Source organism: Oncorhynchus gorbuscha, linkage group LG01 (assembly GCF_021184085.1).
Source record: "Oncorhynchus gorbuscha isolate QuinsamMale2020 ecotype Even-year linkage group LG01, OgorEven_v1.0, whole genome shotgun sequence".
NCBI classification, from domain to species: Eukaryota; Metazoa; Chordata; class Actinopteri; order Salmoniformes; family Salmonidae; genus Oncorhynchus; species Oncorhynchus gorbuscha.
In genome coordinates, this window is record NC_060173.1 from 15,133,603 (window position 1) to 15,160,767 (window position 27,165).

A 27,165-nucleotide genomic window follows, 5' to 3' on the forward strand; every position below is an offset into this window, starting at 1 on the left:
CTACTGTAGACACTAATAAAAGACCCATTTTATCTGGCCCCGTGCTCTCTCTGAATTGTGGCATTGAACGCTTTAGCGAGATTTTTTCTCTTCCCAACTGGCTGCGTGATTATTGCAGCTCCATGGGTGTAACTTTTGTTGACAATTTTGATACCTTTTGGAAACAAAACACGTCTTATAAGTAGTTTTGGATCCACCTAAATCATTTGGGTTCCTGGATCTTTCACAGCATTATAGAGACAATGAATGATCAATGACCCGAGCCCAGCTCAGTTAATCCCTATCATTGTGACACTGAGTTGTCATGAATCATTACATTATACCATGGACATTGGTAGACACAATGTAAGTACCCTAATTTATGTCCCTCTAGCTGCCCTGAATGCCTCTGCAGATCCTACAGCTATTGTATGCAATAATCATGTGCCTATGAACCAGATGTATACTGTTAACACTGAGGTGGTGTGCCCTAGTAGGAAGTCCACTGTGTGCAGAACAAATCTACATCTGCTAAGCTTCCTAGTAAAGCAATGAAAATAAGCAAGCATCCCAGAAGAAAAGTGCACAAAATAGCCCACATTAACACAGATTAAGAAACAAGGTTCATGAAATCAATTATTTCATAGTAACAGATGAAATTCATATTCTGACTATCTCTGAAACTCACTTAGATAATACCTTTGATACAGTGGTAGCAATACATGTTTATAAGATCTACAGAAATGCCAAAGGTGGAGGTGTGGCCATTTATATTCAGAACCACATTCCTGTAAAGCTTAGAGAGGATTTCATGTTAAATACTGTTGAAGTAATATGGGTACAAGTTTATCTACCTCGCCTAAAACCCATTCTCGTGGGAAGCTGCTATAGGCCACCAAGTGCTAACAGTCAGTATCTGGATAAAATGTGTGAAATGCTTGATAATGTATGTGATATCAACAGAGAGGTATATTTGCTGGGTAATGTAAATATTGACTGGTTTTCATCAAGCTGCCCACTCAGGAGAAAGCTTCAAACTGTAACCAGTGCATGCAACCTGGTTCAGGTCATCAGTCCACCTACCAGGGTAGTTACAAACAGGAATGAAATCATCAACATGTATTGATCACATCTTTACTAATGCTGCAGAAATTTGCTTGAGAGCAGTTTCCAGATCCATCAGATGTAGTGATCACAATATAGTAGCCATATCTAGGAAAAATACAATTCAAAAGGCTGGGAATAATATAGTGTACAAGAGATCATACAGTAAGTTTTGTAGTGATTCCTATGTAGTTTGTCAAGAATATTTGTTGGTCTGTTGTGTGTAATGAGGAGCAAACAGACGCTGCACTTGACACATTTATGAAATTGCTTATTCCAGTTACACACCCGTTAAGAAAATGACTGTAAAAACTGTTAAATCTCCGTGGATTGATGAGGAATTTAAAAATTGTATGGCTGAGAGGGATTAGACAAAAGGAATGGCAAGTAAGTCTGGCTGCACAATGGATTGGCAAACGGATTGCAAATTGAGAAATCATGTGACTAAACTAAATAAAAAGAAGAAGATACTACAAAAAAACTAAGAAACTATGAAACAAAGATAAATTACATAAAGAATGATAGTAAAACACGTTGGAGCACCTTAAATTACATTTTGGGGAAAAAAGGCAAACTCAGCTCCATTATTCATTGTAACAAATGGCTCATTCGTCACAAAACCGACTACTTTAATGATTTTTTCATTGTCAAGATTAGCAACCTTAGGCATGACATGCCAGCAATGAATACTGACACTACACATCCAAGTATATCTGACCAAATTATGAAAGACAAGCATTGTAATTTTGAATTCCGTAAAGTGAAAAAAATGTTTTCTATGAACAATGACAAGCTACCGGGCTCTGACAACTTGGATGGGAAATTACTGAGGAAAATAGCGGACAATATTTTCAATGTAAGCCTACTAGAAAGTGTGTGCCCTCAGGCCTGGAGGGAAGTAAAAGTAATTCCGCTACCTAAGAATAGTAAAGCCCCATTTACTGGCTCAAATAGCCGACCAATCAGCCTGTTACCAACCTTTAGTAAACTTTTGGAAAAAATTGTGTTTGAGCAGATACAATGCTATTTTACAGTAAACAAATGTCCTTCTGTTTCAGCATGCTTAAACGGAAGGACATTCAACATGCACAGCACTTACACAAATGACTGATGATTGGCTAGAGAAATTGAAGACAAAAAGATTGTGGGGCTGATTTTTATACTTCAGTATGGCTTTTGACATGAATTGATCATAGTTTGCTGATGGAAAAACGTATGTGTTATGGCTTTACACTACTATTTATCCACTATATTATGGATAGACAGTTACCCGTCTAAAAAAACACAGATGGTCTTCTTTAATGGAAGCCTCTCCAACATAATCCAGTTAGAATCAGGAATTCTCCAGTAAAGCTGTCTAGGCCCCTTACTTTTTTCAATCTTTGAGTAAAGCCAGTGTGTCTATGAATGCGTATGGGTGAAAAGGAATAAGTTAGTCCTAAATGTTTCTGAAACTAAAAGCATTGTATTTGGAACAAATCATTCACTAAACCTCAACTAAACCTTGTGCTTGCTCAACTAAACTGCTTAGAGTAACCCTGGATTGTAAACGGACATGGTCAAAACATATTGATACAATAATATGTCCATAATAAAGCGATGCTCTTCCTTCTTAACAGCACTATCAACAAGGCAGGTCATACAGGCCCTAGTTTGGTCGCACTGTTCAGTAATGTGGTCCAGTGCCACAAAAAGGGAGTTAGGAAAATTGCAATTGGCTCAGAACAGGACACCACGGCTGGCCTTTGGATGTGCACAAAGCGCTAAAATTAATTATATGCATGTCAATCTATCCTGGCTCCAAGTGGTGGAGAGATTGACTTCATCACTACTTGTATTTATGAGAGGTTAACATGTTGAGTGCACCAAGCTGTCTGTTTGAGTTAGTGGTGCACAACTCGGACACCCATGCATAGCCTACAAGACATGCCACAAGAGGTCTCTTCACAGTCCCCAAGTCCAGAACAGACTATGGGAGGTGCACAGTACTACATAGAGCTATGACTACATGGAACTCTATTCCACTGATGCAAGCAGTAAAATTTGATTTAAAAAACAGATCAAAATACACGTTATGGAACAGCGGGGACTGTGAAGCAACACAAAGATAGCCATAGACACATGCGTACACACACACAACAACATACGCACTATACACACATGTAAACATGGATTTTGTATTGTAGATATGTGGTGGGGCAGGGGCCTGAGGGCCCACAGTGTGTTGTGAAACCTGTGAATTTATTTTAATGTTTTTGTAACGTCTGCTTCCAGCTCACACTCTCAAACACCTAGATCCCCTGAACGCAGGCCACTTTCCAGCTCACACTCTCAAACACCTAGATCCCCTGAACGCAGCTCACTCGCCAGATCCCAATCACCTGAATTCGAATCACCTGTTCACACACCTGTATGTCATTATCACACCTTATTTAGTTCAGTTCTTTGTACCCCATCACTGAGGTATTGTTTGTTTTGTGACACACGTCTTTCAGAGTGCTGGGTTTCCTGTGATTTACGCCTATGTATGATAGATTTTGCCTGCCTCACTAATGATGCCTTTTTGCCTATTCCCTGCCTATACTTTAGCCTATTGGATTTCCTGTTATCTTCCTATTGCCTGATCTCCCGGACTACGTTACTGGCCTTTTCCCTGCCTGTACTGTTGCCTTTTTGGACCCCCTGTGTATGACCTTCTGCCTGCCCCTGGACCCAGCTACCTGCCTCCTCCTGTGTATGACCTTCTGCCTGCCCCTGGACCCAGCTACTTGCCTCCTCCTGTGTATGACCTTCTGCCTGCCCCTGGACCCAGCCACCTGCCCTCTCCTGTGTATGACCTGCCTGCCCCTGGACCCAGCTACCTCCCTTCTCCTGTGTATGACCTTCTGCCTGCCCCTGGACCCAGCTACCTGCCTCCTCCTGTGTATGACCTTCTGCCTGCCCCTGGACCCAGCTACCTGCCTCCTCCTGTGTATGACCTTCTGCCTGCCCCTGGACCCAGCTACCTGCCTCCTCCTGTGTATGACCTTCTGCCTGCCCCTGGACCCAGCCACCTGCCTTCTCCTGTGTATGACCTTCTGCCTGCCCCTGGACCCAGCTACCTGCCTTCTCCTGTGTATGACCTTCTGCCTGCCCCTGGACCCAGCTACCTGCCTCCTCCTGTGTATGACCTTCTGCCTGCCCCTGGACCCAGCCACCTGCCTTCTCCTGTGTATGACCTTCTGCCTGCCCCTGGACTCAGCAACCTGCCTTCTCCTGTGTATGACCTTCTGCCTGCCCCTGGACCAAGCTACCTGCCTCCTCCTGTGTATGTTCTTCTGCCTGCCCCTGGACCCAGCTACCTGCCTCCTCCTGTGTATGACCTTCTGCCTGCCCCTGGACCCAGCTACCTGCCTTCTCCTGTGGGCCTTTGCAATAAACACCTACTGCACCCTGCGCTTGAAACCAGCTCTCTGTCTCCCCTCTGTGTTTATTACAGTTTTTTTTTTTGCTTTACACCGGGAAGAGTAGCTGCCTTGGCAGCAGCAAATGGAGATCCATAATAAATACAAATACCAGAGACGGTAATGTGAAGAACAACATGACCTGCATCAATGACAAATTGGGATATAACGTTAGGCCAACGAGCCAGTATCCAAGTTCTAAAATTCTACAGTAGAAAGCCCTGCTTTAATTTTGTCACACTCTCAACCGTAAGCTATTTTCTGTAATTAGCTCGCCATTAACTTGTAAATAATGATCTTGTAGTGAGTTTATTTTCCTGTAATAATGAATACAAATGAGCTAGAGTTAAGACATTGTCAGCTATATGATATAGCCATTATTTGAACTGGCTATCCAGCTAACTTAATGTTGGTTAGCTAGCTAACAAGCTAGAAATAAGCCAAAACATTGTTTAGAAAGTTGCTTTCAGTTACCTGGTTTGCTAGATTTACATAATACTAAATACATTTTTAAACGGATGGGTTTATTGGTGTTAAATTACATCAGTCATGCAATTTTGGACCACCAGGCTGCTGATGTAATGTAGCTTGTTTTTGTGTATAATCTTTCATAACGACAAGTTTGATGTCAATATAATTTTATTTTACTTTTAACTAGGCAAGTCAGTTAAGAATGCATTCTTATTTAACAATGTCGGCCTACACTGGCCAAACCCTCCCCTAACCTGGATGGTTACAGCCAGTTGTAATACAGTCCGGGATCAAACCAGGGTCTGTACTGACACCTCTAGCACTGAGATGTCGTGCCTTAGACAGCTGCGCCACTCGGAAGCCTTAAAAACATGAATGATGTCACTGAGACAACTGTATACAGACATGTCGATAGACAAAGTATAAACCATTCTTGAAAGCTTTGGTTGTTTAGTGTCACACCCTAGATCTGTTTTACTGGGCTTCAAATCATATCCAATTTTATTTGTCACATGCACATGGTTAGAATTTCGCGAGTGTAGCGAAATGCTTGGGCTTCTAGTTCCGACCATGCAGTAATATCTAACAAGTAACCTAACAATTTCACAACTACCTTATAAACACAAGTGTAAAGGAATTAATAAGAATATGTACATAAAAATATATGGACGAGCGATGGCCGAACGGCATAGGCAAGATGCAGTAGATGGTATAGAGTACAGTATATACATATGAGATGAGTAATGTAGGGTACGTAAACATTATATAAAGTGGCTAGTGATACATTTATTACATCCAATTTTTAATTATTAAAGTGGCTAGAGATTTGAGTCAGTATGTTGGCAGCAGCCACTCAATGTTAGTGATGGCTGTTTAACAGTCTGATGGCCTTGAGATAGAAGCTGTTTTTTAGTCTCTCGGTCACAGCTTTGATGCATCTGTACTGACCTGACCTCGCCTTCTGGAAGATAGTGGGGTGAACAGGCAGTGGCTCGGGTGGTTGTTGTCCTTGATGCACTTTTTGGCCTTCCTGTAACATTGGGTGGTGTAGGTGTCCAGGAGGACAGGTAGTTTGCCCCCGGTGATGCGTTGTGCAAACCTCACTACCCTCTGGAGAGCCTTACGGTTGTGGGCGGAGCAGTTGCCGTACCAGGCGGTGATACAGCCCGACAGGATGCTCCTGATTGTGCATCTGTAAAAGTTTGTGAGTGTTTTTGGTGACAAGCCAAATTTAATCAGCCTCCTGAGGTTGAAGAGGAGCTGCTGCGCCTTCTTCACCACACTGTCTGTATGTGTGGACCATTTCAGTTTGTCCGTGATGTGTATGCCGATGAACTTAACTTTCCACCTTCTCCACTACTTTCCCATCGATGTGGATAGGGGGGTGTTCCCTCTGCTGTTTCCTGAAGTCCACAATCACCTCCTTAGTTTTGTTGACGTTGAGTGTGAGGTTATTTTCCTGACACCACACTCCGAGGGCCCTCACCTCCTCCCTGTAGGCTGTTTCGTCGTAAATGATAATCAAGCAAACCACTGCATTGCCATATGCAAACATGATGATTGAGTTGGAGGTGTGCATGGCCACGCAGTCATCGGTGAATAGGGAGTACAGGAGAGGGCTGAGAATGCACCCTTGTGGGGCCCCAGTGTTGAGGATCAGTGGGGTGGAGGTGTTGTTTCCTACCCTCACCACCTGGGGGCAGCCAGTCAGGACGTCCAGGACCCAGTTGCACAGGGCAGGGTTGAGACCCAGGGTCTCGATCTTAATGATGAGTTAGGAGAGTACTATGGTGTTAAATGCTGAGCTGTAGTCGATGAACACCATTCTCACATAGGTATTCCTCTTGTCCAGATGGTTTAGGGCAGTGTGCAGTGTGATTGCGATTGAGTTGTCTGTGGACCTATTGGGGCGGTAAGCAAATTGGAGTGGGTCTAGGGTGTCAGGTAGGGTGGAGGTGATATGGTCCTTGACTAGACTCTCAAAGCACTTCATGATGACGGAAGTGAGTGCTACAGGCCGATAGTCATTTAGCTCAGTTACCTTAGCTTTATTGGGAACAGGAACCATGGTGGCCCTCTTGAAGCATGTGGGAACAGCAGAATGGGATAGGGATTGATTTAATATGTCCGTTAACACACCAGCCAGCTGGTCTGCGCGTACTCTGAGGATGCGGCTAGGGATGCCGTCTGGGCCGGCAGCCTTGCGAGGGTTAAACACGTTTAAATGTTTTACTTTCGTTCGCTGAAGTGAAGGAGCATCCGCAGGTTTTGTTAGTGGGCCGTGTCAGTGGCACAGCAAAGAAGCAAAGAAGCAAAGAAGTTATTTAGTTTGTCTGGGAGCAAGACATTGGGGTTCGCGACGGGGCTGGTTTTCTTTTTGTAGTCCGTGATTGACTGTAGACCCTGCCACATACCCCTTGTGTCTTAGTCGTTGAATTGCGACTCTACTTTGTCTTTATACTGAGACTTAGCTTGTTTGATTGCCTTGCATAGAGAATAGCTCCTCTGTTTGTCTTTGGTCATGTTTCCAGTCGCCTTGCCCTGATTAAAAGCAGTGGTTCGCGCTTTCAGTTTTGCACGAATGCTGCCATCAATCTATGATTTCTGTTTCGGGAAGGTTTTAATAGTCGTTGGGGATACAACATCACCAATGCACTTGCTAATAAACTCGCTCCACGAATCAGCGTATTCATCAATGTTATTTTACGACGATATGCGGAACATATCCCAGTCCAAGTGATCAAAGCAATCTTGAAGCATGGAATCCGATTGGTCGGACCAGCGTTGAACAGACCTGAGCACGGGCGTTTCCTGTTTTAGTTTCTGTCTATAGACTGGGAGCAGCAAAATGGATTCATTTTTAGATTTTCCGAAAGGAGGGCGGGGGAGGGCTTGTATGCTTCACGGAAGTTAGAGTAACATTGATCCAGGGTTTTGCCAGCCCGGGTTTCACTTTCGATATGCTGATAAAATTTAGGGAGCCTTGTTTTCAGATTAGCCGCCCCAGCTACAATAAATGCAGCCTCAAGATATGTGGTGTCCAGTTTACATAGAGTTTGTCTCCACCCCCCTCCAGGTGTCGCCAATCTTCCTCATTATCCCCCAGTGTATTTATACCTGTGTTCTCTGTTTGTCTGTTGCCAGTTCATTTTTTTTCGTGAAACCTACCAGCGGTTTTCCCCTTGCTCCTGTCTGTTCTAGTTCCTGTTTTTCTCGGTTTTGATCATTCTTCCTGCCTGCCTGCTTACTTACTGACTTTATTGTCCCTATAGGGAAATTTTGTTGCAGTGTCATGTACACATTTAAAGTTAAATACAAGACAAAATTGACAATACAACTTTCATAACAGTTACATAGTAATACAAAAATTATATATAATAATAATAAATTAATTAATTAATTCAGAAAGACTAGCCTGGTGGCCTTACGGAGTCAATAGGAACATTAGCCCGAGCTATTTAGGAGGGATATCACACCTGGCACAAATGATTGTCTAGTTGGGGACCTATTTTGACTCGCTGTGAGCATGGCTCAGGAAGTCCAACAGCCACAAAACCAGCCCCCATCTAAGGAGAAGTGCCAAATGAGTCACTGTGCCAGAATGTAAGGCTGGTTTGTATTGAAGGCAGAAGAAAAGTTAACAAACAGAATCCTGACATAGATGTCTATAGACCATGTAATGGAGGGTAAGAATGGCATCATCAACTCCTCTGGTAGGCTGATATGCAAACTGAACTGGGTCGAGAAGCTTCTGAGTGACACTGAGAATATGACTTTTCACAATTTTCTCAAGGCATTTCATTACTAAGAATGTCAAGGCGACAGGGCGGTAGTCATTCAGCACAGAGGGATTAGATGCTTTAGGAATTTGTATAATTATTGAGATTTTCCTCAATACTGGCACATGTTGCTGGTTCTATACTTTGCCACACCACACTAGATTATTGACCCCTGCCTGCTCTGACCTTGAGACTGTCTGCCGTTCTGGATCTTTTGCACCCTATCTGGATTACCAACCTCTACCTGCCCTTGACCTGTCATTTTGCCTGCCCCTGTACTAGTAATAAACTGTTGTTACTTCAACACTGTTTGCATCTGGGTCTTACCTGAAACGCGATAGTTTAGTACACTACCGTACTCACTCTGTTTAGCACATGGCCTTATATGTGAAAGAGATGGGTGGGGTTAAGGCTTAAGAGGGTGTGAACAATTCTCATGCCCTGACCATAGACAGCTGTTTATTCTCTGTTGATTGGGGCGTGATAGTGACTAGGGTGGGTCATCTAGGTGATTAATGGTTTATGTTGGCCTGGTATGGTTCCCAATTAGAGACCGTTGTTTATCGTTGACTCTGATGGGGGATCATATTTAGGCATCCATTTCCTCATTGTGCTTTGTGGGATCTTGTCTACAGATAGTTGCCTGTGTGCACACCAGTAGCAGCATGTTTCGTTTGTGCTTGTTTGTTTTGTTAGTGAGTTTCTATTAATTAAAATATGTGGAACTCTATGCACGCTGCACCATGGTCCAATCATTATGACTATCGTGACAACAATGCTGAATGGGTGTAGACAAAGAGCTCTCCAGTAGGTGTACTCAAATATTCACAGGCAATTTACTCAAAGTTTATCAAGCAGAATTACTTTCCCATTGTTCCTCAACTGTAGTGTATGATATACAATTTTCTAGCTCTGAGTCTCTACTTTTATCCAATGTAAAAAACACTATTTAAAATGTTACATAAGACAGAATCGAGCCAGTCGGTCACATATTTGGTTTTGCATTCAAAAGGCTACAAAAACAGAGCGTATATAGACCTACAAGAAGGCTTGGTCATCGTCAGGCCCCTCTTATTATTAATGGTTTGCTCACCTCAAGGTTGCATTGGTCACAGAACAAGCGTCAAATTATCTGAACGTTGAGTGGCGCCAAGTGAAGCCTCGAGCAACCTGTTCAAAACCTCTGCACACCTCCATTGAATATACAACAACAGTGAAAGTCAGTTTTCACAGGAATATTGCAAAATGCCTTTTACTCACAGGGCAGCTATTCCCCAGTGGGCCCCAGATTTCTTCCCGGCTTCTATGAAGAGTGAGAGGCCAATGAGGTTGATGGTGGGAGCGATGGCCAGGGGCCCGATAAACTTCAGCACCAGACCAACTAGACCTGACAAGCCCAGTACTAGCTGGAGCAGGGAAGACACCAAGATGGCCCCCTGGATCTGTGAATGACAAGGCAAAGAGATTAGCGTGAGACTGGATTAGCTTTATTCTCTGGAAGCTAATGTATTTCCTATGTAAGAGGGTTGGTTTGGTTTCCACTTGCCACTGCAGCAATAAACTTAGTGTACAAAACATTAGAAACACCTGCTTTTTCCATAACATAGACTGGCTAGGTGAATCCAGGTGAAAGCTATGATCCCTTATTGATGTCACCTGTTAATCCACCTGTTAATCCACCTGTCACCTGTTAATCCAATGTAGATGAAGCGAAGGAGACGGGTTAAATAAAGATTTTTAAGCCTTGAGACAATTGCGAAATGGATGGTGTACAGTATGTGTGCCATTCAGAGAGTGAATGGACAAGACAACATATATAAGCGCCTTTGAACGGGTATGGTAATAGGTGCTAGGCGCACTGGTTCGAGTGTGTGAAGAACTGAAAAGCTGCTGTTTTTTTTCCAGCGCAACAGTTTCCTGGTTGTATTAAGTATGGCCCACCAATTAGGCCTTGGATGGTGTATCAATACGGGGCGGCAGGTAGCCTAGTGGTTAGAGCATTGGACTAGTAACCAAAATGTTGCAAGATCAAATCCCTGAGCCGAAAAGTTTAAAATCTGTCGTTCTGCCCCTGAACAAGGCAGTTAACCCACTGTTCCTAGGCTGTCAATGAAAATAAGACTTTGTTCTTAACTGATTTGCCAAGTTAAATAAAAATAAATGCACCTAGTCACTACAAAGATACAGGCGTCCTTCCTACCTCAGTTGTCGAAGAGGAAGTAAACTGCTTTGGGATTTGACCAATGTTGATTTAAAAACAGTTACAGAGTAATGGTTGTAATATGAGAAAACCGAGGATGGATCAACAACATTGTAGTTACTCCACAATACTAACCTAAATGACAGATTGAAAAGAAGGAAGCATATACAGACTAAAAATATTCCAAAACATGCATACTGTTTGCAAAAAGGCACTTTTGGCAATACTGAGCAAAATATTGGACAAAGAAATGAACTTTTTGTCCTGAATATGAAGTGTTTTGTTTGGAGCAAATCCAACACAACAAATCACTGAGTACCACTCTTCATATTTTCAAGCATAGTGCTGGCTGCATTATGTTATTTGTATGCCTGTCATCAGCAAGGAATAAGGATTGTTTTTAGGATAAAAAGAAAAATGAATATAGGTATATGCACAGGCAAAATCCAAGAGAAAAACATGCTTTCTAACAGACACTGGGAGACTAATTCATCTTTCAGAAGAACAATAACCTAAAACACAAGGCCAAATGAACACTGGAATCACTTACCAAGACAACATTGATACCGGAGCGCCAAGTCTAGGACCAAAAGGCTCCTTATAACAGCTAGAACCCCAAAGCTACAAGACTGCTGAACAACTAATCAAATGTCCACTGGACTATTACAGCTCTGTACACTGCTGCTACTCGCTGTTTATTATCTATGCATAGTCACTTCACCCCTACCTACATGTACAAATGACCTCTAACCTTTACCCAGCATACTGAATCGGTACCGGTACCCCCTGTATATGTTCTCATTGATGTTATGTTATTGCGTTACTTTTTATTATTTTTTAATTTAGTTTATTTGGTAAATATTTTCTTAACTCTTCTTGAACTGCACTGTTGGTTAAGGGCTTGTATAAGTAAGCATTTCACAGTAAGGTTTACACTTGTGGTAGTCGGCGCATTGTGACAAATACATTTGGATTTTATTTGCTTTTATTTGATTTTAATGTTCCTGAGTGGCCTAATTACAGTTTTGACTTAATTAGGTATTGGCAAAACTTGAAAATGGCTGTCTAGAAATGGTCAACAATCAACTTGATAGAGCTTGAAGGATAAGAAATAAGGCTCCAAAAGACTAACAGCAGAAATCAACACCGAAGGTGCTTCTATAAAGTATTCACTCAGGGGTCTTAATAATTATGTAAATGAGCTATTTATTCATTAAATTATCTAGAAATGTTCAAACATTTCTAAAAACGTGTTTTCACTTTGTCATTATGGGGTATTGTGTGTAGAGTGAGAATTATAATTTTTTTCAATCCATTTTGAATTCAGGCTGTGTAAACCACGTGTAAACAACACCTGCATAGGATCGGTATATCCAAACATCACCCCTGCGGGACAGGTACAGGATGGCAACAACAACTGCCCTCCATCAGTGCTCAGACTGTCCGCAAAAGGCTGAGAGAGGCTGGACTGAGGGCTTGTAGGCAACAACGTCGTTGGGTACAAAACCACCGTCGCTGGATCAGACAGGACTGGCAAAGTCCTCTTCACTGACAAGTTGCGGTTTTGTCTCACCAGGGGTGATGGTCGGATTCGCATTTATCGTCAAAGGAATGAGCATTATACCGAGGCCTGTACTCTGGAGCGGGATCGATTTGGAGGTGTAGGGTCTGTCATGGTCTGGGGTGGTGTGTCACAGCATCATTGGACTGAGATTGTTGTCATTGCAGGCAATAGCAACGCTATGCGTTACAGGGAAGACATCCTCCTCCCTCATGTGGTACCCTTCCTGCAGGCTCATCCTGACATGAGCCTCCAGCATGACAATGCCACCAGTCAATATAACTATTTGTTCAGCACTTTTGAAATGTAAAAATTATACTAATAATTTAATTTAAGCTATATTTAACTAGGCATGTCAGTATCTCAGACAACTGAGATAGGAAGGACGCCTGTATCTTTGTAGTGACTAGGTGTATTTATTTTATTTTATTTTAACGAGACAAGTCAGTTAAGAACACATTCTTATTTACAATGACAGCCTACCAGTGGAACAGTGGGTTAACTGCCTTGTTCAGGGGCAGAGCAACAGATGTTTACCTTGTCAGCTCGTGGCTTCAATCCAGCAACCTTTCGGTTAATGGCCCAATGCTCTAACCGCTAGGCTACCTGCCACCCCAAAATGTACAGCGACACTATTTGTACAGTATTCTCCCTGTATACCAAGTCAGAACCATAGGATAAATTAAGGGGGCAAATAAGCAGACCATATTTGATGATGACATTTCTCTAAAACAGATTATAGGCTACATCAAGTCAGAACACTAGGCAAAGTTCTGCGGGGAAAGGGACCAAATTATTAGGGTTAGGCACATGGCCTACTAACAGCTTTCTAGACAATATACACTTAGCATTAATTTCTTAGCTACAGTATACATATCTCCCTGGCATATTCCATAATACACTGCTCAAAAAAATAAAGGGAACACTAAAATAACACATCCTAGATCTAAATGAATGAAATATTCTTAATAAATACTTTTTTCTTTACATAGTTGAATGTGCTGACAACAAAATCACACTAAAATTATCAATGGAAATCAAATGTATCAACCCATGGAGGTCTGGATTTGGAGTGACACTCAAAATTAAAGTGGAAAACCACACTATGGGCTGATCCAACTTTGATGTAATGTCCTTAAAACAAGTCAAAATGAGGCTCAGTAATGTGTGTGGCCTCCACGTGCCTGTATGACCTCCCTACAACGCCTGGGCATGCTCCTGATGACGTGGCGGATGGTCTCTTGAGGGATCTCCTCCCAGACCTGGACTAAAGCATCCGCCAACTCCTGGACAGTCTGTGGTGCAATGGAGTGAGACATGATGCCCCAGATGTGCTCAATTGGATTCAGGTCTGGGGAACGGGCAGGCCAGTCCATAGCATCAATGCCTTCCCCTTGCAGGAACTGCTGACACACTCCAGTCACATGAAGTCTAGCATTGTCTTGCATTAGGAGGAACCCAGGGCCAACCGCACCAGCATATGGTCTCACAAGGGGTCTGAGGATCTCATCTCTGTACCTAATGGCAGTTAGGCTACCTCTGGCGAGCACATGGATCATTTATTTAATTTTCTTTAGCTAAACAGGTGGGGCTCTGAATTACGGTTTGCCACTGTATTGGGGTCATCCTGGGATGTGCTTTTGTATGTAATTACTGTAAGAGTAAGTTAGCTAGCACGCTCTAATTGTAATGATCACATTGTTTCATATTAGTCAAATTCAACTCCATTTTTCATCAAAACAGATGGCTTATTCATCACAAAATTTGATATTTGATGTTGCCATTTATTTTATGATTATTTCATTGGCAAAGTGGGCAAACTTAGGCAGGAAATGCCCACAACGAACAGTAAGCAATTGTATTCATGAGTAAAAAAAACAAATAATGAAAGAAAAGCATTGCAAGTTTGAATTTTGTCAAGTTAGTGTGGGAGAGTGGTAAAAATTATTGTTGTCGATCAGTGACAAACCTTGCATTGACGACTTAAATGGAAAGCTACTGAGGATGGTAGGTGATTATAGCCACTCCTATCTGTCATATTTTTAATCTGAGCCTAGAGGAAAGGCTTTGTCCTCAGGCCTGGCGGGAAGCTAAAGTAATTCCGCTACCCAGGAGTGGTAAAGCGGCCTTTACTGGTTCTAACAGCAGACCTAATCAGCTTGCAGCCAGCTCTTAGCAAAAAATTGTGTTTGACCAAATAAAATGCTATTTCTCTGTTTATTTATTTATTTTTATTTCACCTTTATTTAACCAGATAGGCTAGTTGAGAACAAGTTCTCATTTACTGCGACTTGGCCAAGATAAAGCATAACAGTGTGAACAGACAACAACAGTGATAAATTATCAGATGGTCATGTGCAGGTAGAGATACTGGTGTGCAAAAGAGCAGAAAAGTAAATAAATATAAACAGTATGGGGATGAGGTAGGTAAATTGGGTGGGCTATTTACCGATGGACTATGTACAGCTGCAGTGATTGGTTAGCTGCTCAGATAGCAGATGTTTGAAGTTGGTGAGGGAGATGAAAGTCTCCAACTTCAACGATTTTTGCAATTCGTTCCAGTCACAGGCAGCAGAGAACTGGACGGAAAGGCGGCCAAATGAAGTGTTGGCTTTAGGGATGATCAGTGAGATACACCTGCTGGAGCGCGTGCTATGGGTGGGTGTTGCCATCGTGACCAGTGAACTGAGATAAGGCGGAGCTTTACCTAGCATGGACTTGTAGATGACCTGGAGCCAGTGGGTCTGGCGACGAATATGTAGCGAGAGCCAGCCGACTAGAGCATACAGGTTGCAGTGCTGGGTGGTGTAAACTAATTAACAATAGACTTTCAGCATGCTTATTGAGAAGGGCACTCAACATGTACTGCACTGACACAAATGACTGATGATTGGTTGAAAGAAATTGATAATCATAAGATTTAGGGAGCTGTACTGTTAGATTTCAGTGCATCCTTTGAAATTATTGACCATAACCTGTTTTTGAAAAAACGTATGTGTTATGGCTTTTCAAACTCTGCCATGTCGTGGATTCACAGCAATCTATCTAATAAAACTCATAGGGTTTTCTTTAATGGATGCTTCTCTAATGTCAAACATGTAAAGTGTGCTGTACTGCAGGGCAGCTCTCTAGGCCCTCTACTTTTCTTTTTACCAATGACCTGACACTGGCATTAAACAAAACATGTGTGTCCATGTATGCTGATGAGTCAACCATAATACACATCAGCAACCACAGCTAATGAAGTTACTGAAACTCTTAACAAAGAGTTGCAGTCTGTTTTAGAATGGGTGGCCAGGAATAAACTGGTCCTGAACATCTCTAAAACTAAGGCCATTGTATTTGGTACAAATCATTCCTTAAGTTCTAGATCTCAGCTGAATCTGCTAATGAATGGTGTGGCTGTTGAACAGGTTGAGGAGACTAAATTACTCGGTGTTACCTTAGATTGTAAACTGTCATGATCAAAACATATAGATTCAAATGGTTGTACAGATGTGGAGAGGTCTGGCCGTAATAAAGAGATGCTCTGCTTTTTTGACACCACACTCCAAAAAGCAAGTTCTGCAGGCTCTAGTTTTGTCTAATCTTGATTATTGTCCAGTTGTGTGGTCCAGTGCTGCAAGGAAAGACCTCGTTAAGCTGCATCTGGCCCAGAACAGAGCGGCACATTTTGCTCTTAATTGTAATCAGAGAGCTGATATAAATACTATGCATGAAAGTCTCTCTTGGCTAAGAGTTGAGGAGAGACTGACTGCATCACTTCTTCTTTTTTTATAAGAAACAGTCATGTGTTGAAAATCCCAAATTGTTTGCATAGTCAACTTACACACCGCTATGACACACACACTTCTCCCACCAGACATACCACCAGGGGTCTTTTCACAGTCCCCACATCCAGAACACATTCAAGAAAGCGTACAGTATTATATAGAGCCCTTTTTGCATGGAACTTCCTTCCATCTTATATTGCTCAAATAAACAGAAAACCTGGTTTCAAAAAACAGATAAAGCAACACCTCGCGGCACAACACCTCTCCCCCATTTGACCTAGATAGTTTGTGTGTATGCATTGATATGTAGGCTACGTGTACCTTTAAAGAAAATGGAAGTAGTTCTGTCCTTGAGCTGTTCTTGACTATTGATGTTCTGTATTATGTCATTCTGTATTATATTTCATGTATTGTGTGAACCCCAGGAAGAGAAGCAGCTGCTATTGCAACAGCTAATGGGGATCCTAATAAAATACCTAAATACCAAATACCAAATCTCCCTGTTAATGCGCAGTTATTTCCATGCTAACAGACTAATCATGAATCTACAACCATCAACATACTGTTGTCTAATGTGCCTCCTTGTGTCTATCGTCAGGTGTTTACATTTATTGTATTTTAAATGTTTTGTCATTGTTATGACATTTGATTACAAAATACCTAGTCTGATATTGACATGGATGCGACGAATCACGAAACTACAGCCATCAACATCCTGTTGTCCTGCACATCTACAGTGCGTTTAGAAAGTATTCAGACCCCTAGAATTTTTCCACATTTTAAGTCACAGCCTTATTCTAAAATGTTTTTTTAAACTCCACAATCTACACACAATATCCCATAATGAAAAAGCGAAAACAGGTTTTTAGAAATGTTTGCAAATGTATTTAAAAAAATAGATACCTTATTTACATAAGTATTCAGACCCTTTGCTATGAGCCTCGAAATTGACCTCAGGTGCATCCTGTTCCCATTGATCATCCTTGAGATATTTCTACAACTTGATTGGAGTCCGTCCACCTGCGGTAAATGAAATTGATTGGACATGATTTGGAAATCCACACATCTGTCTATATAAGGTCCCATGATTGACAGTGAATGTCAGAGAAAAAACCAAGCCCAGAGGTCAAAGGAATTGTCCGTAGAGCTCTGAGACAGGATTGTGTCGAGGCACAGATCTGGGGAAGGGTATCAAAAAAGGTCCGTAAGTACACATTCTCCCCAATTTTGATCTTGTCTCATCGCTGCAAATCCCCAACAGGCTCGGGAGGCAAAGGTCGAGTCATGAGTCCTCCGAAACATGACCCGCCAAGCCACACTTCTTAACACTTAATCCAGATGCCAGCCGCACAAATGTGTCGGAGGAAACACCTATCAGTGACGACCGTGGTCAGCCTGCAGGCGTCTGGCCCGCCCCAAGGAGTCGCTACAGCATGATGAGCCAAGTAAAGCTCCCTGTCCAAACCCTCCCCTAACCCGGATGATGCTGGGCCAATTGTGCACCGCCCTATGAGACTCCCGATCATGGCCACCTAAAGGACTCTTAGACCATGAGAAACAAGAATCTCTGGTCTGATGAAACCAACATTGAACTCTTTGGCATGAATGCCAAGCATCCCATCTGGAGGAAACCTGGCACCATCTCTACGGTGAAGCGTGGTGGTGGAAGCATCATGCTGTGGGAATGTTTTTCAGTGGCAGGGACAGGGAGACTGGTCAGAATCGAGGGAAAGATGAACAGAGGAGAGAGATGCTTGATGAAAAAAAGAGATATCCTTGATGATAACCTGCTCCAGAGCGCTCAGGACATCAGACTGGGGCGAAGGTTCACCATCCAACAGGACAACGACCCTAAGCACACAGCCAAGGCAACGCAGGAGTGGCTTCAGGACAAGTTTCTGAATGTCCTTGAGTGGTCCAGCCAGAGCCCAGACTTGAACACAATCAAACATATCTGGAGAGACATGAAAATGGCTGTGCAGCCTTGCTCCCCATCCATCCTGACAGAGCTTGAGAGGATCTGCAGAGAAGAATGGGAGAAACTCCCCAAATACAGGTGTGCCAAGCTTGTAGCTTCATACCCAAGACTCAAGGCTGTAATCGCTGCCAAAGGTGCTTCAACAGTGTACTGAGTAAAGGGTCTGAATACTTGTGATATTTAATTTTATAAATATATTTATATATTTGAAAAATGTCAAAAAAATATTTTTGCTTTGTCATTATGGGGCATTGTGAGTAGATTGATGAAGAAAAAAAACAATTTAATACATTTCAGTATAACGCTATAATGTAACGAAATGTTGAAATAGTCAAGGGGTCCGAATACATCCCGAATGCACTGTAATGTGCTTCTATTGTCATATTGTCAGAATAAATACCAAGCAACTGGGGCTGCTGGCTGGGCATTGTACAATCACATCTGTTCCACCTATTAAAATCAATCAATATTCCCTATGAACATCCATCAACATTCACTATAAACATCTATCAACATGTTTTAGGGTGAACATTTTAGGTTGAATGTTTTAGGGTGTGTTGTGAATTGTAAAACAAACAAAAAAACACATAAAACCTGTCTTGTCAATGTGTAAAAGATGTATTGGGTGGAATTACTGTCCAGACTTGTCTTCGCTAAACTATCAATGTTTTCAATCAAATATTTTGGGTGAAGCAGTGAACACACAGCCCACATGCACTGAATTGCAAACTATTTAAGGTAATTAATCTTACCTAAGCCCTAAAATCGTCAGTGTCAAGTATATTTGTAAGGGCTTCCCTTGAGGACTAGGTGTAGTTTCTAATGACTTTTAAGGCTTATATAAGAGGCAGTGACTCATACCTGATGGGGGCTCAAATATTTGAAGTGCTCTGTGACAAGTTGCAGCTGAGGATACATATTGAATTTTTTAAGTCTTACAGTCAGAAGTGTAAACATGTAAACAATAGAAACTCAGTGAAAGAAAAGATAGTTTGATTTAGAGTCCTGGGTTTCTTGGATATGAGTAATTTCAGACAGTTGGTTAGCTTTTTAGCACTCACTATTGGATATAGACACAGTACATACAGAGTTGTAGTGGGGGATATACGCAGGGGTATTAAGATGTACAGTATACCCCCAAAAATGTCATTGGGCATTGCAAATACTCATATTCTTAATCTCCACTGATGCGTATACAAGTAGTTTAGCTCCAACTTGAGAAAACGTAGGCAAAAAATTCAGTCAATTTAAAATGATGTGTTTGCTCAATTTATCTCATATGCTCATTCAACTAGAAATTATAATTTGTGAATCTTACCTACAAAAGGCTGTGGAATTAGTTAAAAACACACAATGCTTTTAACATATAATGTTTTCAACGTACATATTTGACACACGTTAACGTACCTGATTACATTGTGCATGTTCATTTACACACTAACTATTATTCATCATGTCGTCACCTGGGATTTGAACTTCAAACCTCCAGCTACACCACCATGTCTGTGTCAATTATCAGTTAATCTGGCTATTCTCTCATCATTGATTTGATTTACGCTACCTATTTCAGCTATTTTAGTTTTTTAGTTATGGTTGTCTAATGTTGGCGGGGCATATTACTCTGTTTAAATTGTACTCCTTAATCACAATGATAAATAAGATAATAATGTTGAACATTAATTACTTTATTATGAACATGCACAATGTAATCATGTAAATTGAAAATGTTGTATGTTATTAATAGCACTGTGTGCTACTTCTGCAGCCTTTTTTAGGTAAGATGCTCAGATAATAATTTTGAGTTAAATGAATATATGAGACAATTTGAGCAAACAATTTTAAGTCGACAGATTTTCCTGCCTATGTTTTCTCAAGTTGGAGCTAAATTTAGGACATATTTTTAGGTAACACTAGGACCAAAAAGTTGAGTAAACAAAAAAAAAGCCTGAACCAGTTACTTAATAATAATTAGTTGAAACAACTACATTGTTTTTTTGACATTGGGTGCTGTTTGAGTGAACATTTCTAAAGGCTTTGCCCAAAAATCATCCCAATTATTTATTGACTGCAAAGTCTGATATCATGATGATTCATATCAATTGGGAGGGCATTTGTTTATCCAATTCTGCATTAAATGTTGGCTGCAAAGTAAGCCTACCTGGCAGAATGATATCATGATGATTCATATCAATTGGGAGGGCATTTGTTTATCCAATTCTGCATTAAATGTTGGCTGCAAAGTAAGCCTACCTGGCAGAATGATATCATGATGATTCATATCAATTGGGAGGGCATTTGTTTATCCAATTCTGCATTAAATGTTGGCTGCAAAGTAAGCCTACCTGGCAGAATGATATCATGATGATTCATATCAATTGGGAGGGCATTTGTTTATCCAATTCTGCATTAAATGTTGGCTGCAAAGTAGCCTACCTGGCAGAATGATATCATGATGATTCATATCAATCGGGAGGGCATTTGTTTATCCAATTCTGCATTAAATGTTGGCTGCAAAGTAAGCCTACCTGGCAGAATGATATCATGATGATTCATATCAATTGGGAGGGCATTTGTTTAGCAAATTATGCCATCCTATGTAGCCAAGGTGGAAAAATCTGCCTTTCTGGCGCTGAGCAAAGGCAGTTAACCCCAACAACAACTGCTCCCCGGGCGCCGATTATGTTGATTAAAGAAGCCCCCCCACCGCTCTGATTCAGAATGGTTGTATTAATTAATTAACACACATTTCGGTTGGCTGCATTCAGTTATGGAAATGACTAGGTACTCTCTTTCCTGACATTGTACAGTTCAGAAACATCGCTAGACAAACAATATTTTGCTAGGTGCACAATTTAATGAAAGTGCACCCAACTATTTTATTTTACTAGGCAAGTCAGTTAAGAACAAATTCTTATTTACAATGATGGCCTACCCCAGCCAAACCCACACTGGGCCAATTGGGCCCAGCCAAACCCACGCTGGGCCACGCCAGCCAAGCCCACACTGTGCCACGCTGGGGCAATTGTGCGCCGCCCTATGGGACTCCCAATCACACCCAGTTGTGATACAGCCTGGAATCAAACCAGGGTCTGTAGTGATGCCTCTAGCACTGAGATGAAGTGCCTTAGACTGCTGCACCACTCAGGAGCCTCAGTTTGAGACCGTTGACAATTTCATGCATGGAGACACATAACATATTCTAACAAGTCATAAGTCAAACCAATATACCTGGATGCTGGATGAAAGGTGCTATCGACACTTAGTACAATTGATTTAGTGTCCTGAGTGGTATGTACGTGAGTTCAGACAGTGTGTTAGCAATATATCACTTACTCCCGACAATTTTTATTTATTTAGTACTTGATTTATATTGCTATGTGATTGATATTAGTTCAGGAAGTTTTTTGTATATCACTTGTTGGATCTAGACCGCAAACATACCTCTCTCATGCGTAACTTCCACACCTCATCAGAGTCCATTAGCAGGGAGCCAGTGGCATTTTGAAGCTGCTGGGACATGGCACTGGGGGCAGGGCACTGCCACTTAGGCAGAGCAAGTATGGCCAGAGTGGGGGTGATGAAGCTAAAGGTACCCCCCTGGAGGATTGGCAACCTGTGGAAAGAAACAACAAAAATCTGTAGTGGTGTGGGGGCTGTGCTTTGGCAAAGTGGGTGGGGTTATATCCTTCCTGTTTGGCCCTCGGATGGGGCCACAGTGTCTCCTGACCCCTCCTGTCTCAGCCTCCAGTATTTATGCTGCAGTAGTTTGTGTCAGGGGGCTAGGGTCAGTTTGTTATATTTGGAGTACTTCTCCTGTCCTATTCGGTGTGCGTTCTCTAATTCTCTCCTTCTCTCTTTCTTTCTCTCTCTCGGAGGACCTGAGCCCTAGGACCATGCCCCAGGACTACCTGACATGATGACTCCTTGCTGTCCCCAGTCCACCTGGCCATGCTGCTGCTACAGTTTCAACTGTTCTGCCTTATTATTATTCGACCATGCTGGTCATTTATGAACATTTGAACATCTTGGCCATGTTCTGTTATAATCTCCACCCGGCACAGCCAGAAGAGGACTGGCCACCCCACATTTGCTCTCTCTAATTCTCTCTTTCTTTCTCTCTCTCAGAGGACCTGAGCCCTAGGACCGTGCCCCAGGACTACCTGACATGAGGAGTCCTTGCTGTCCCCAGTCCACCTGACTGTGCTGCTGCTCCAGTTTCAACTGTTCTGCCTTATTATTTTTTGACCATGCTGGTCATTTATGAACATTTGAACACCTTGGCCATGTTCTGTTATAATCTCCACCCGGCACAGCCAGAAGAGGACTGGCCACCCCACATTTGCTCTCTCTAATTCTCTCTTTCTTTCTCTCTCTCAGAGGACCTGAGCCCTAGGACCGTGCCCCAGGACTACCTGACATGAGGAGTCCTTGCTGTCCCCAGTCCACCTGACTGTGCTGCTGCTCCAGTTTCAACTGTTCTGCCTTATTATTTTTCGACCATGCTGGTCATTTATGAACATTTGAACATCTTGGCCATGTTCTGTTATAATCTCCACCGGGCACAGCCAGAAGAGGACTGGCCACCCCACATAGCCTGGGTCCTCTCTAGGTTTCTTCCTAGGTTTTGGCCTTGCTTGGGAGTTTTTCCTAGCCACCGTGCTTCTACACCTGCATTGCTTGCTGTTTGGGGTTTTAGGCTGGGTTTCTGTACAGCACTTTGAGATATCAGCTGATGTACGAAGGGCTATATAAATACATTTGATTTGATTTGAAAGAAAGAGGCAACCAGTAGCATGCATGGGTTAAGGATGGAATGGTCTGGTTCATCTACCAGTGGTCTGCCTGGTAGCAAATAAGATTTAAGATTAAAAGAGTACAACTACCCTGGGCTTTTTAGAACCAACCTTTGACCTAAAAGTGTATAGATGCAGATTGTCAAAGAGGCTCAAGTTAACTCGATCACGACATACCCAATATTATCCCAATGTCATCTCAATGGCCACGGAATTATTCCTGATATCTGGAGCCAAGAAAGGATGTATGGTAACGATAAGCTTAATTGAAATGGGTAGCTGGTTGGGGAGCTAGTAAGGTAGCTGGTTGGGTAGCTAGTAAGGTAGCTGGTTGGGTAGCTAGTAAGGTAGCTGGTTGGGTAGCTACTGTAGGTGCCTATTTGCCTGATTTCTTCCACTGCATGCATCCCCGGTCCAGTAGTTTTAGCCTTATACAACCAACCCATTTTGGTCTCACAACAGTTGAGATACACTGAGTGCAAAAAAACATTAAGAACACCTGCTCTTTCCATGAAAGACTGACCAGGTGAATCCAGGTGAAAGCTATGATCCCTTATTGATGTCACTTGTTAAATCCACTTCAATCAGTGTAGATGAAGGGGAGGAGACAGGTTAAAGAACGATTATTAAGCCTTTAGACAATTGAGACATGGATTGTGTATGTGAGTCATTCAAAGGGTGAATGGGCAAGACAAAAGATGGAAGTGCTTTTAGTAAGTTCCAGGCGCACTGGTTTATATCAAGAACTGCAACACCATTCTCAGTTCACTGGTCACGATGGGAACACCCATCCGTAGCACGCGCTCCAGCAGGTGTATCTCACTGATCATCCCTAAAGCCAACACCTCATTTGGCCACCTTTTGTTCCAGTACTCTGCTGCCTGTGACTGGAACGAATTGCAAAAATCGCTGAAGTTGGAGACTTTTATCTCCCTCACCAACTTCAAACATCAGCTATCTGAGCAGCTAACCGATCACTGCAGCTGTACATAGTCTATTGGTAAATAGCCCACCCATTTTCACCTACCTCATCCCCATACTGTTTTTATTTATTTACTTTTCTGCTCTTTTGCACACCAATATCTCTACCTGCACATGACCATCTGATCATTTATCACTCCAGTGTTAATCTGCAAAATTGTAATTATTCGCCTACCTCCTCATGCCTTTTGCACACATTGTATATAGATTCCCCTTTTTTTCTACTGTGTTATTGACTTGTTAATTGTTTACTCCATGTGTAATTCTCTGTTGTCTGTTCACACCGCTATGCTTTATCTTGGCCAGGTCGCAGTTGCAAATGAGAACCTGTTCTCAACTAGCCTACCTGGTTAAATAAAGGTGAAATAAAAAATAAATAAAAAAATACTAAGAAGGTGTTCCTAATGTTTAGTATACTCAGTGCATATTCAGTGTCATTACTGTATACTACTAGAGGGCACACATATTAGTTCAAATCAGCTTAAATAAATAAGGTTGCAATTAGATTATGTTTATGATACATAACTGCTGGGCTGTGATAGACTCATCTGGGTGATTGTTGAGTCTTATAGTGATATAATACCATACTGACCAATCTTGCACCTGGGCTCTTCAGCTCTAACTCATGGAAACTCAACATAAGGCTTTGGACAGGAATCATTCTTAAACTGTGGTAGGCCGAGGCCCTAAACCTGTCTTCACTATACTGTACATTAGGGCATTAAGTTGTCTGGAACTTTACTTTACTTAGAACTGGAGACAGATATTTCCAAAAGGATTACCTAGATGGGGCGGCAGGGTAGCATAGTGGTTAGAGCGTTGGACTAGTAACCGGAAGGTTGCAAGTTCAAACCCCCGAGCTGACAAGGTACAAATCTGTCATTCTGCCCCTGAACAAGGCAGTTAACCCACTGTTCTTAGGCCGTCATTGAAAATAAGAATTTGTTCTTAACTGACTTGCCTAGTTAAATAAAGGTAAAATAAATGTAAAAAAATAAACTCAGCGAAAAATGAAACGTCCCTTTTTCAGGACCCTGTCTTTCAAAGATAATTCGTAAAAATCCAAATAACTTCACATATCTTCATTGAAAAGGGGTTAAACACTGTTTCCCATGCTTGTTCAATGAACCATAAACAATTAATGAACATGCACCTGTGGAACTGTCGTGAAGACACTAACAGCTTACAGACGGTAGGCATTTAAGCTCACAGTTATGAAAACTTAGGATACTAAATAGGCCTTTCTACTGACTCTGAAAAACACCAAAAGAAAGATGCCCAGGTTCCCTGCTCATCTGTGTGAAAGGGCAATAAATTGCAATGTCCGTACTGTGAGACGCCTAAGACAGTGCTACGGGGAGACAGAATGGACAGCTGATCGTCCTTGCACGGTCAAACCATGTGCAACAACACCTGCACAGGATCGGTACATCCAAACATCACACCTGCAGGACAGGTACAGGATGGCAACAACAACTGACAGTTACACCAGGAACACACAATCCCTCTATCAGTGCTCAGCCTGTCTGCAAAAGGCTGAGAGAGGCTGGACTGAGTGCTTGTAGGCCTGTTATAATGCAGGTCCTTTCCAGACATCATCGGCAACAACGTCGCCTAATGGCACCAACCCACTGTTGCTGGACCAGACAGGACTGGCAAAAAGTGCTCTTTAATGACAAGTCGTGGTTTTGTCTCACCCGGGTGATGGTTGGAGTCGCGTAAATTGTCGAAGGAATGAGCGTTACACCGAGGCCTGTACAGTATTCTGGAGTGGTGGAGGGTCCGTCATGGTCTGGGGTGGTGTGTCACAGCATCATCGGACTGAGCTTGTTGTCATTGCAGGCAATCTCAATGCTGTGCGTTACAGGGAAGACATCCTCCTCCCTCATGTGGTACCCTTCCTGCAGGCTCATCCTGACATGACCCTCCAGCCCGACAATGCCACCAGCCATACTGCTCGTTCTGTGTGTGATTTCCTGCAAGACAGGAATGTCAATGCTCTGCCATGGCCAGCGAAGAGCCCGGATCTCAATCCCATTGAGCACGTCTGGGGTCTGTTGGATCAGAGGGTGAGGGCTAGGGCCATTCCCCCCAGAAATGTCTGGGAACTGTTGGATCGGAGGGTGAGGGCTAGAGCCATTCTACCCAGAAATGTCTGGGAACTGTTGGATCGGAGGGTGAGGGCTAGGGCCATTCCCCCCAGAAATGTCTGGGAACTGTTGGATCGGAGGGTGAGGGCTAGGGCCATTCCCCCCAGAAATGTCTGGGAACTGTTGGATCGGAGGGTGAGGGCTAGGGCCATTCCCCCCAGAAATGTCTGGGAAATGTTGTATCGGAGGGTGAGGGCTAGGGCCATTCCCCCAAGAAATGTCTGGGAACTGTTGGATCGGAGGGTGAGGGCTAGGGCCATTCCCCCAAGAAATGTCTGGGAACTGTTGGATCGGAGGGTGAGGGCTAGGGCCATTCCCCCAAGAAATGTCTGGGAATTGTTGGATCGGAGGGTGAGGGCTAGGGCCATTCCCCCAAGAAATGTCTGGGAACTGTTGGATCGGAGGGTGAGGGCTAGGGCCATTCCACCAAGAAATGTCTGGGAACTTGTAGGTGCCTTGGTGGAAGAGTGGGGTAACATCTCACAGCAAGAACTGGTAAATATGGGGCAGTCATATTTCTGTGGAACTTGTTCAGTTTATGTCTAAGTTGTTGAATCTTTTTATGTTCATACAAATATTTACACATGTTCAGTTTGCTGAACATTAACGCAGTTGACAGTGAGAGGACGTTTCTTTTTTTGCTGAATTTAGAGAAGGATTTATGTTAAGTTCAGATCGCTGTTTGGGTTCAGATCGCTGTTTGGGTTCAGATCTCTGTTTGGGTTCAGATCTCTGTTTGGTTTCAGATGTGTGCACGATTGCGTGTCTACTCAAGCATGCATGCGCACAGCCTTGTCTGTGTGTTCTTCTAAGCCTCTGTGGGTTTAAAATAGGCTCCTACATGTGTTTGCATATATACATCCAAGTGTCTATACACTGAGGCCTATACACTGAGTGTACAAAACATTAAGAACACCTTCCTAATATTGAGTTGAACCCCCTCACCCCCCCCC

The 27,165-nt window shown here is 42.6% G+C and overlaps 1 protein-coding gene across 1 annotated transcript in view; it reads right to left on the reverse strand.

Moving 5' to 3' along the window:
- si:dkey-106n21.1 (solute carrier family 23 member 1) overlaps positions 1 to 27,165 on the reverse strand; it is a 67,737-nt gene that overhangs the window by 26,760 nt on the left and 13,812 nt on the right. Inside the window, exons 4-5 of the mRNA XM_046303140.1 lie at positions 21,730 to 21,901; positions 10,037 to 10,218 (exon numbers count right to left, since the gene is read on the reverse strand). Of these exons, the coding sequence (XP_046159096.1) occupies positions 10,037 to 10,218; positions 21,730 to 21,901 (354 nt within the window). The remainder of the gene's footprint in view (positions 1 to 10,036; positions 10,219 to 21,729; positions 21,902 to 27,165) is intronic.